The 12,316-nt window shown below is 38.0% G+C and overlaps 1 protein-coding gene across 1 annotated transcript; it reads left to right on the top strand.

Annotated features, from left to right (window-relative positions):
* Positions 1 to 7,562: 7,562 nt before the first annotated feature.
* LOC129877368 (polyubiquitin) lies at positions 7,563 to 10,620 on the top strand. The gene is made up of 2 exons (XM_055952866.1): positions 7,563 to 7,671; positions 9,093 to 10,620. Exon 2 carries the CDS (start codon positions 9,093 to 9,095, stop codon positions 10,464 to 10,466), a length of 1,374 nt encoding a protein of 457 aa, XP_055808841.1. The 5' UTR covers positions 7,563 to 7,671; the 3' UTR covers positions 10,467 to 10,620.
* The last annotated feature ends 1,696 nt before the right edge of the window (positions 10,621 to 12,316 follow it).

Genomic DNA, 12,316 nt, shown 5'->3' with positions numbered 1-12,316 from the left:
ACCAACCATTCTCATGACATATACTAACCATTACATATAGTAAGCTAAGGGAGGGAGAGACGTATAAGCAATCATTGGTACATCATTATAGTAATTGTCTCACTTAACATAGATTTAGACGTTTGTATTGGCATCATATCTTTCTTTCTCTTCTAACTTATTTCAATGTATTATGTAAGTAGAGATTATATATATATATAAAGGATAACTGAGGATGGGAGAGTACCTAGCGGTAAAATCAGTCATCTACCTGATATTTACATGACTAAATAAATTATGTTAATTTATCACAATTAAGAGATTTAATAAGTTAAAAATATTCAGGACTAAGTGATAAAATTTTGTGTCTAAATACATATCATGTATTCATTAATTTTATTTTACTTGACACCCCCTTTTAAAAAATAACTTATTAGTGATTTGTTATATTAAACTAATCTTATTAATTATGAAGGGCGGTCGAGAGTATACATTGAAAAAATAATTGCAAATGCAACACATTAGTGAAAAATGTCAATTAAGACTTCGAATTTTGGTCTCATTGGGTAGCTTTATAAAATTGTCACTATCGAATTTTCTAGAATCTCACAACATGTTGAGCACATTTTTGTACTTTCTGGAACGTTCTCTATATGCATATATAGGTTAAGTATATGTTGAATTGGGACAGGAAACCATCATAAGCCACGATTCCAAGACCTGGACCTCTTTCAGGTTTGAAAGCAGCATCTCGAATGAATCTTCCGATGCCAATGAGGTCGCTTTTCAAGTTGGAAAAAAAGAAGTAAGACCCGTGCGCTTGGGCCTAAGCTCCTGAACCGGCAGGAAGAAGAAGCGCACCCTCTCCAAGTAGTCAGTCTGTTCTCTCGTGGAGAAAGCCGGCGGGCGCCCTCTAAGTTGACCACTAATTCTCTCTCTTCTGCCTATCGCTTTATCTAAGCTAGTTCTGTTCTGGAATCAAAACAAAAAATGTAACTAAATAGGCAGCGGTTCAACTCATTCGACCGAAGTCTCTGCGGTTTATGCACCGAGAAAGATCGTCGGTAGGAAAGCGTCGCCTGACTTGGGCTGATGGTGCTTCGTAACGGTTTCACTTGCTTAGTAACCTCTTTCCCGGTCAGAGATAGGAAAGAATCAAGTCTGTTATTAGGGTAGGGTCAGGCTTGGACGAATGCAGCTGTTCGGCTGCGTACTCCCCGTCTGCCTATTTCTTTCATAACAGAGCCGTTATTCCCGGCTGGCATAGAAGTCCGCGGAGTATAGCTCACATCCAAACATCTGATTGGGGAACGGGGCTTGAACCTTGAAGCAGGGCTCGAAGAACGAGCCGAGCCGTGCAAGGCAGAAGGATAAGCAAGGTTTTCTGAATTATCCCCTTAGAAGATAAAGCTAAGCGATAATGGTTGAAGGTTTGGTCTTCAGTCCGCGACCGAGAGTTTTGCCTTTTGAAGCGCCAGTCGCGTAGGGCGACCGGGGGGGAGGCGGTGGAGGAATTAGAGGACTGGTTCCAGAAATCCGAAGTTACGGGGTCATTTTGCCGAGTTCCTTCGACATGGTTCTCTCAAGCGCTTGAGGAAGAGAATCCAGGATGAACGTTTTTTTCATTCGCTATGCCGGCATAACAAAGCTTGCACTGTCTTTTCGCACTTAGGCGCACAGCGTGCCATTGGAATCCTACACTCATTTCTTCTATGTCTGGTGGAGCTATTCCGTCCATGTAGCTGCTGTGTCCGCCCCCTTCTTAGTCAATGGGGGCCGCTTGGGAGGTGGCTTATGCTGTTGAAAGCCTAGCTTTTTCATTCGCTATGCGCTGACTGGATGCGTACTCGCGTGATCATTTCCCGATCGGAGATCCATGGATAACAGACGCTGTAAATCTGTTGAAGTTTTTCTACGTAGGTTCGAATCTCCAACCAGTCAAGTGGCTCTCCGCTCCTCTCCCGGCCCGCTCCAACAAGCCCTAAAGTCTCTTGCCGCCTAAAACGGAAACGGACCGGAGGGAACCGCAGCATGGGGAATGTCCGCGTCTCGTCGCAAGGCCCGGAAGTCACAGAGCTCTCTTCTCTTTCAATGGCAGCATGAAAAACGAATAAACAACGACATCAATGCTGTGGCGGTCTCCGCTTTTGGGGGCGGGAGTGCTTGGTCGGCAGATTCCAGTATCCGACCCATCTCTTTGGTAATTAATTCGACTAAATATGCTAAGTTCATTTAATTATAGGAATACAAAAACAAAGAATAATCAAAAGAAAATGTCCTACACAGAAGTCTTATATGTCTTCTATTGGCTCTAGAAGAGTCAAAAGAGGATGTATTAAAGAATATATATATTAGTTTTGAAGTTATTTATTTTTTCATTTAATGGTGTTTTCAACGTATATATATATTAGTACATGTTTTGTACGTGTTTATCACATTCATTAATAATAAATATATAAAAACAAATTATTATGTCTATATTATATTATTATGTACAAAATTTTATAGGCATTTATTATGAGTATTTTTCAATGCAGAAGACATGAAATGTCAAACTTTTCGATATTGATGAATGAGCAGGTCAATGTCTAAGCAAAATCCTAGTTACTATAATAACTTAGAAGCTCATATAATATTTGCAACAACAATAATTACATGTGTATATGCAGAACTTATTCCTCATTTACTATTAGTATTTTTGTAGAATAGGAAGTTATTTTGATAGATAATAATCAAATAAAAGGATAATCTAACAAAAACTTACCATAATCCATAGTTGTTTGAACTAATCACATGCTGCAAAAACAAAAGCAATAAATTAAATTTGGTCTACACAAAAATAGAAGCCCTTGATTATTATACCATAAAAATCAAAGATTTTTTTTTTACAATTGTGATTTAAAAGATGAACATGAGATTTTATAAGCAAGTTTAACTTTGGCTTAAATTAAATCTACCTTAATTTTGCTATATCCTAACCCGGAAGTCAAGAATAAAAGCTATACACAACACTACTACAGCTTTCAGCAGCTTCCAAGAGAGACCAAGGGACATTACAAAATGGACAAAGCTGGCATGGCTAGCTTCAGGAGAACCAAGATGAAGAAGATCAATCAACCACATTGAAGGAACTTCTTCATACATTGAAATATTAACTGATATTAATAATGATAATCAGGTCCATTGAAAAAGGGAGAGTCTCCCTAATTTACTGCTCTAATAGGATAATCTCCTTACCAATAGATTTAGGATTTAGCAGGATGGTACAGGGCAGCAGGTGCAGGGTGAGGAGTAACATGTGGACCTGTCCAATGGCCCCCAAACTTTGCAGGATGGTAGAATATATTATTTTGACAAGTCCCAAGAAGTTTCAGCCCAAACGGATAATTGGAGGCGTTAGGCGAGCGACATGGAAACATTCAGCTGCCTTAAGCCTAAAGAGAGGGTCTTTAGTAATTTGGACCCTCCAACTTGGGAAACAAGTCTTCAAACTCTGCAGGACTAAAGGAGAGGATATATATGCTAACTCCATAAAGTTTCAACTCAAATGGATAATTGGAGACGTTAGTCGAGCGACTTGGAAAATGATAACACTCTCTAAAGCTCTTACTGAGGTCCCTTCTTTATTTCTAGTCTGTGTATATTATGTTTTGTTTGGGCTTGTTTGCTGTATTATTGCAGGTGTCTGGAGTAATATATTAGCATTCTTCAACAACAAATACATAGACAAGAGCACAAAAACAACTTCCAAACACCCTGCAACCCCTAAGCTTCAGCAGGGCAGCAGGTGCAGGGTGAGGAGTAACATGTGGACCTGTCCAATGGCCCCAAAACTTTGCAGGATGGTAGAATATATTATTTTGACAAGTTCCAAGAAGTTTCAGCCCAAACGGATAATTGGAGGCGTTAGGCGAGCGACATGGAAACATTCAGCTGCCTTAAGCATAAAGAGAGGGTCTTTAGTAATTTGGATCCTCCAACTTGGGAAACAAGCCTTCAAATTTGGCAGGACTAAAGGAGAGGATATATATACTAACTTCATAAAGTTTCAGCACAAACGGAGAATTGGAAACGTTAGTCGAGCGACTTGGAAAATGATAACAGTCTCCAAGGCTCTTAATGAGGTCCTTTCTCTATTGCTAGTCTGTGTATATTATGTTTTGTTTGGGTTTGTTTGCTGTATTATTGCAGGTGTTTGGAGTGATATAGCAGCACTCTTCAACAACAAATACATAGAGAAGAGCACAAATACAACCTCCAAACCCCCTGCAGCCTCTAAGCCTCAGCAGGGCAGCAGGTGCAGGGTGAGGGGTATCATGTGGGCCTGTCCAAAGGCTCCCAAAATTTGCAGGATTGTAGCATATGTTATTTTGACAAGGCCCAAGAAATTTTAGCCGAAACAGATAATTAGAAACGTTAGGCGAGCGAGCTTGAAACAATTAGCTGTCTTAAGATTAAAAAGGAAGAATTTTGCTAAATTGAAGCTCCATCTTGGGAAACAAGCCTCCAAACTTTGCATGGATAAAGGAGAGGATATATATGCAAATTTCAGAAAGTTTCAGCTCAAACGGATAAGAGGAGACGTTAGTCGAGCGACATGGAAAATGCTAACAGGCTCCAAAACTCCCTTTGAGATCCTTTCTCTTCTATTAACCTGTACAGGTCCTTGCTTGTCTTTGGCTATTTGCTGTGTAATTGCAGGTTGTTGGAGATATACACCAACATGCTTTAACAACAAATACATGGAGGACAACACTGCTACAGGAATCTCCATGACTGAAACAAAAGGAGTGTGCAGAAATGGAGACTCCTATTGTTTTTGGTACTTGTTTGGTTGTATGTACTCCTTTGTTTGTTTTTGTTTAGGTGCAATACCTACTGGGGAGCCACACACAAACAACTTGAACCAGATTACAAGAGAGGATCCTCTGTTCTCCAACACAAAATTGGAACTGCACACAAACCTACAGCAGTTTCTCCACTCCATCCATGAATTCTCTAAAAGCTCAACACTTGCAGCAGCCCATTGTGCAACCCCTGTCCTGCTGGCTCCTGTTTGTTGTGTAGCTGCAGGTGTCAGGATGGACTCACTAACATGTTTTATCAACACCTACATAGAGCACAATACAGATACAACCAACAAAATAAATACCTTCACTAAGAGGCCTACAAAACAATTGTGCAGAATGGCAATTAGCTCCTGGTTTTTGTGTTTGTTTGGTTGTTTGATTGTTTTTGTTTAGGTACATCAACAACTGGGGAGCTATTCCATCACAAATTGGAGCTGCCTACCAAGATTCCACAGAAGCAATCTCATTACATCCACTCCAACCTTTGGCTTTGTTCTTCTCAGCCTGTTTGGCCATGGCCTTTTTTCATTTATGCAGGCCCTCTTTGGAACTGCTATGAGAGCTGCAATATCCTGGGGCTCCCATGGAGCAGCACATTCAACCTTCCATCCACACTCTCTAACATAAACACACCACAGCAAACACTCCACCAACTGGCAGCACATAAAGAACATGGATACAGCAGCCTGCAGATCTCCTTGTTTGTGAGGTTTGGTGGTTTTGTTCTATGCAGGTACCCCAGCTACAGCTCTCACCAATGTAGCTGGCAGACCTCCCTTGGAAATGCTAAAAGGGTTGCAGTAACCTGGGGTTGCTTTGGAGCAGCACAATCAGCTTGCCAACCACTTTCTCCATTATCAACAAACCTCAGCAACAACTCCATCAACCTGCAGCAGACAAGAAACATACACAAGTTTGTTGGTTTTGTTTTGCTGTGCAGGTATTCCAAGAAGTCTAACCAACTCAAAACAATGACCAACAAGCAGCCTAGGGAACCTGCAGCCATCAGCTCCAGCAACCTGCAGATTGGCAGGTGGAAGCCAGCTGCAAGTTCTTATAATTGTGTGCTTGCTTGTTTGTTTGCTTCTTTGTTTATGCAGGTTGATGGAGATACAACCAAACAAGACCTGCACACTTCTTTGGTTGTATGTTTTGTTGGTTTTGTCTGGCTGTGCAGGTACTCCAAGAAGCTGAACCACTTCAAAGCAAGGACCAACAAGCAGCCTAACTACAATGGCAACAACAAGAAGCTGCACACAAATCTGCACCAGCCTGTTCATTTCCCACAATTGCCTACCCCTTTGTTAGTTGCTAATTCAGCACAGCAGCAGCAATATGCAGCATATGCAGCACACAAGAGCCATTGTTTGCTTGTGTGTTTTTCTGGTGTTGTTTGCATGTGCAGGTACCAAAAAAGGGATCTACTACTGAACCTAACCTGCAACAACAAGCATGCTATCACTGCAGCTAGAGAGGTAGCAAGGAACTGGATACAGGACTGCAACACCCATGTTTGTTTGTCTCCTTGGCTACTTATAGGTGCAGATCCTCATAATTGTAAACAACTGGATACTAAAGCATGGCTTACTAGGGTGGTCGAATGCAGCTACACTTGTTCTGATATTCAGGCTCTCAATTTTATCCACAACAACTCCAAGGCTGTTAAATACTATAGCTCCATATATTTCCTCTCCTTTCAGCCCCCATAGCTGATAATCATGATACTGCAGCTACACTTGTTTATAGTTAGTCTCTTTTTGTATCGGGGATGAGTTAGCCGACCTTAATAGGTTAGCCGACTTATGAACCACCATAGGATTGGAGGTAAGGTTTATGTCCCCCTCCTTGTATTTTATTTTGATTATTTATGTTAAGGCTTGGGGGTGTTGCTTAACCCCTGACTGTGCACGAGAGGTGGGAGCCTCGTGTAGGGTCTGTTCCCGTAAAAAAAAAAAATAATAATAAAAAAAAAAAATAAAGAAGAAGTTGAAAAATCCTGAACCTAAATGACGATTCAAGAAAATGTAGATATTTATTATGAGATAAAAATTAAAAATTCTTACATTTTCTAAATAAAAAGGAAAGATTTAAATGTTAGGACTTTTCATATAGTTTTTAAAAAGATTTAAGAAGTATAATTTTAGTTGATTTTAAATACTAAATATTAGGAGTGGAAAATTTTTGTCATTTTTTAAAGATTTTGTTTTTTGGTTATATTTGTTTTGACCTTTTTTTCATTTTTTTTGAAAACCTTTTTTTGTTTTGCTTAACTTGTTTTTTTTGGACTCTGCTGCAACTTTTTTTTTTTAAAAATCCTATAATTTTGAAAGTTTTTTTTTTTTTTTTTGAGATCACGTGTTTTTTAGTTGAAAACAGATTCTACGTATAAAAATTTAATCATAATATGATAAAACTTTTTTATTTAATTTTTATTATATTTATTATAGTGAATATTTAATAACATTAAGTGAATATTTAGACTTTTTTTCATTACTTAAAATAATTAAATTGTTTAAAGTTTAAAATAAATATTTTAATTTTTTTCATATTGTCCTGTCTTTAATAATTTTTTTTATTTTTTAAGATAAATTATCTTACTTGAGAATAAATAAAAGGATAATAATAAATATATTATAATTTAAATAAATTAATGGTTTACCTAAAAGCTATCAAACCCGAAATTTCATACGAAAAGGTATGCTATCACCTACTATATAAAGGGAACCTTTGGTAATCATCTTTCACAATTCTCATTTTCTTCTCAATATTTTTCTTCTGCTTTTGATCGATCACAAAGAAGCTTTCTTTCTCTCTCTCATTTGATTCCCAGCACCGTTTCAAGGTAACAATTTCTCCCTTCTGATTTCCTTAATTTCGAGTTTTCACTTTAATTTGTTGATGTTTGAGTAACTTGTCATCGTTGATGATCTGCTTTAGATCTGTTAATTTGGATCTGATCTGACCACAGATCTGATGAAATTGCTGTTTTTTTTCATGTCCATGTTATCTGTTTTTGTTTGATAAATCGACTAGGTGAGTTGGAAATGACAGAATTTGCTTTAGATTTGTTAATTTCGATCTGATCTGACCATAGATCTGATGAAATCACAGGTTTTTTCTTGTGTATGTTATCTGTTTTTGTTTAATAAAAATTGAATCGGTTGAGGTTGGAAATCACGGAATTTGCTTTAGATCTGTTAATTTCGATCTGATCTGACAACAGATCTGATGAAATCACAATTTTTTCTTGTTTATGTTATCTGTTTTTTATATCACGGAATTTGCTTGCTTGTTTTTGTATCGACAGATCTTATGTATAGGTATTTAAGTAGATCTACTCAAATTTGATGGATGCTGTTGTGTTTTTGTGTCTTCTGTTAGATCTAGATCTAAGTGATGTTGTTTTAGGAATTTTTGAGCTAAATAAAGTGGTTATAGAGGTCTAATTATCTGGGTTTTGGCTGGTGATAGTTAAGATTATAGTATCATGATAATTTTCGAGGTACGGTTATTGATTGTAATCTGTTTTGGTTTAGTAAATCATTGGAAACCACGGAATTGCTTGCTAGATCTAGATCGAGGATGTTTATGTTTCTATGTTCTATTAGATCCGGATCTAGGTGATGTGATTTTAGGAATCCTTGGGCTATACGAAGTTGTTAAGTTGGAAGATAGTGGAAATAGAAAGGCAAGGTGTTGACTTGTGATAGTGAAGAATTTAATAGTATGATAATTTTGGAGGTTGTGTATTGATAGTCATCTCTGCAGAAACATGGTTTGATGTCTTCTTGAGAAGTCTTCTTATGCATTTTTTTCCTTAGAAAAATAACCTACTTTCATGTTTGAGTCAATTAGTCCTTGTGTGTCTATTGTGAAAAGCTGTTCCTTTTAAAAAAAACTGTTTTACCGTATGAGTACTACAGATAGAATTGGTTTTATAGATGTATGTTGAATTATATATGTCCTATGTTTGAAATCTACCTCAATTCAATAATGCCTACTTTATTAATTTTGTGTCATTCTGTCATTGTATCATGTCTTCATGAGGGTTTTATGTCCATCAAATTATTTTTCATGCACTCTTTTGCATTAAGTTTTGTATGTTAGGCGAATAAAAGTGTTTCCTTTTGACATTTACATCCACATTATGGAATTAGTTCATAATTTGGATTCTTATGTGTTTGGTTTTGATTTTCTTCACCTATGTTTTGGAAAACTAGTTTTTCCCTTTTGTCTAATGATTGTTCTTTTTATAAATTATAGATGCAAATCTTCGTTAAGACACTCACTGGCAAGACCATCACTCTCGAGGTTGAGAGTTCTGACACAATCGATAATGTTAAGGCAAAGATCCAAGACAAGGAAGGAATTCCTCCTGATCAGCAAAGGTTGATCTTTGCTGGAAAGCAATTAGAGGATGGCAGAACTCTTGCAGACTATAACATCCAAAAGGAGTCCACCCTCCACCTTGTCCTTCGTCTGCGTGGTGGCATGCAGATCTTTGTGAAAACCTTGACTGGGAAGACAATTACTCTTGAGGTTGAGAGCTCTGACACTATTGACAATGTCAAGGCAAAAATCCAAGATAAGGAAGGAATTCCTCCAGATCAGCAGAGATTGATCTTCGCTGGAAAGCAGTTGGAGGATGGAAGAACTCTTGCTGATTACAACATCCAAAAGGAGTCCACCCTCCACCTTGTCCTTCGTCTGCGTGGTGGCATGCAGATCTTTGTGAAAACCTTGACTGGGAAGACAATTACTCTTGAGGTTGAGAGCTCTGACACTATTGACAATGTCAAGGCAAAAATCCAAGATAAGGAAGGAATTCCTCCGGATCAGCAGAGATTGATCTTCGCTGGAAAGCAGTTGGAGGATGGAAGAACTCTTGCTGATTACAACATCCAAAAGGAGTCCACCCTCCACCTTGTCCTTCGTCTGCGTGGTGGCATGCAGATCTTTGTGAAAACCTTGACCGGAAAGACTATTACACTTGAGGTTGAGAGTTCTGACACCATTGACAATGTCAAGGCTAAAATTCAAGATAAGGAAGGAATCCCACCTGACCAGCAGAGGTTGATTTTTGCTGGGAAACAGCTTGAGGATGGAAGGACTCTAGCAGATTACAACATTCAGAAGGAATCAACACTCCATCTGGTGCTGCGCCTAAGGGGTGGTATGCAGATCTTTGTTAAGACATTGACCGGGAAGACTATCACCCTGGAGGTAGAAAGTTCAGACACCATTGATAATGTGAAAGCAAAGATCCAAGACAAAGAAGGGATTCCACCAGACCAGCAGCGTTTAATTTTTGCTGGCAAGCAGCTTGAGGATGGCAGGACCCTTGCTGATTACAACATCCAGAAAGAGTCCACACTCCATTTGGTGCTCCGATTGAGAGGAGGAATGCAGATCTTTGTCAAGACACTGACCGGGAAGACGATTACCTTGGAGGTGGAGAGCTCAGATACCATTGATAATGTGAAGGCTAAGATTCAGGACAAGGAAGGTATCCCACCAGACCAGCAGAGGCTGATTTTTGCTGGTAAGCAGCTGGAGGATGGTCGCACCCTTGCTGACTATAACATACAGAAAGAGTCAACTCTTCACCTTGTGCTCCGTCTCCGTGGTGGCTTTTGAGAATTTGGTGCTCTTGTAACTGTGGTTTCTTCTCCTGATCCTTTGGTTGAAAGATGTTTCTAGACTTTTCTGTTTTTGCTTTGGTGACATTGCTTTTCTTATGCGTGCTCGAACTATTGTTTATATGAATAAATTTAGCTGTGTTACTATGTAATGGTTGTATCCTTGGTTTTCTGCGTTTTGTGCTTTTTAGCTTTTCTATTTCAATTTACTGAATCAATTTAGAGATGGTCTTGCAACGTTATGCAAATATGGCAAATATGGGACAAAACTAGTTCATCGACAGAGCCCGTGACCTGATAGCGTAAAAAGGGGTGGATTTGGCCGCATTGTCTACACTTTCTTTAAAAACATACTATGGCTTGGCAAGTTAAACCAGGAGAAAAATCACGTTGAACACTGCTTAGTGGAGTAACATATATTTCAATCTAATCATTTTTGTCTTGAGCCATACGTACATGGGTAAAAAGTATCCACATTCAGCATTTACACTAAATTAATGTTAATTTACTACTAGAATTATACTAATTTACGTCTGGTCACTTCTAATCAAGAGGTACAAGTATCTACTATGGACCAGTCTTTTTTCTATGTTAAGCTTCCACATGAGCAACTTTGTGCCATGTGGCACTTATGTGCGTTGCTCGTGGCATAGGTCGTCACACTTTGCTGGTATGCATCACTCTGGGAAACATAGGTAATCCGAGACCTGAAAATTAAACATAAAAGAAGACATTTGAGATTGCAGTATATTAGCAATGAGCTGCTAGTCAAAAAGAGGTCTTAACAGCTTTGATTACTCTTTTTTGGACCTTTTATTTATTTATTCATAATGCTGATTAATCAACTAATGGTTGTTGTACTCAAAGGTAGATGCAGCTTTTATAGCTTGTACTATGGGTTCAATCAGAACTACTAGAGCACGTTTGGTATAGTAGTAGTCTGGTAGTTGAGACTTTTCCCCTTTTTCTTCTTCTTAGCCCAACTGTTGTATTGATTACACCAAACATAAAAACAAGGGTTGAACTGGTTATAGATCAGTACCATTCTGTTAAGGACAAGGCTGGTAAGATTTTTGGTTTTGTATCGAATTATACCATATGCTCCAGCAACATAGTAGTCTTGCTTCAAGCTTATAATTACTATACTATAAAGTAAGGAGAAGTTCCGCCCCTTTCTAAGCCGATGATAGCAGTTCATGAGCCCCTTTTTTTAACAGAGAAACATAAATATGAATGTAAGAAATAACTAAAATTTTAACAGTATTTATCGATATTATAATGATCAGTCACACACACATTGTTTAATTAAGCTTCCTATCGAAAATATTGAATAAACTAAATTTGCATCCATCGTCATGTTATTGAATTATGCTTCGTATCGAAAATATTGGGATTAATTGAAGCCATTCAAAACTTATAAAAATCTCACCATTGAATAATTCAAGAACCAAAATGAAACTTTGTCCTAGTTTTAAGGACAGACCTATAACTCATTGTCCAATATCCCACTATATAATGCCCAAACATTTACCTCTTCAATTCATGAGAAGATTTTAAAAAAAATACAAAAGAAAATATACATAACTCAAGTTGTGGTCTCTCTTTCTTCCACACAAGCTATAGGAGGAAAGGGACCATATCATAATAACCAAATAATTAAATTAAATCACAATTTTTAGGTTGCTTTTTGATTAATTAATTATTTCCTTTCAAATATGGCAAAGGAAACAAGAAATGTAAATTCTTGCAGGATGGAGGTTGCTCCAGCCCTTATAACGTATCGACGAAAGCCTTCACATAAGTCCGGATTGGAGACTATTAGGGAAGAGATCAACGAGGGATTTGACG

Source organism: Solanum dulcamara, chromosome 12 (genome assembly GCF_947179165.1).
Source record: "Solanum dulcamara chromosome 12, daSolDulc1.2, whole genome shotgun sequence".
Classification (NCBI taxonomy): Eukaryota; Viridiplantae; Streptophyta; class Magnoliopsida; order Solanales; family Solanaceae; genus Solanum; species Solanum dulcamara.
Note: the sequence above shows the minus strand (reverse complement) of the source record. Positions and strands in the feature narration are given on the sequence as shown.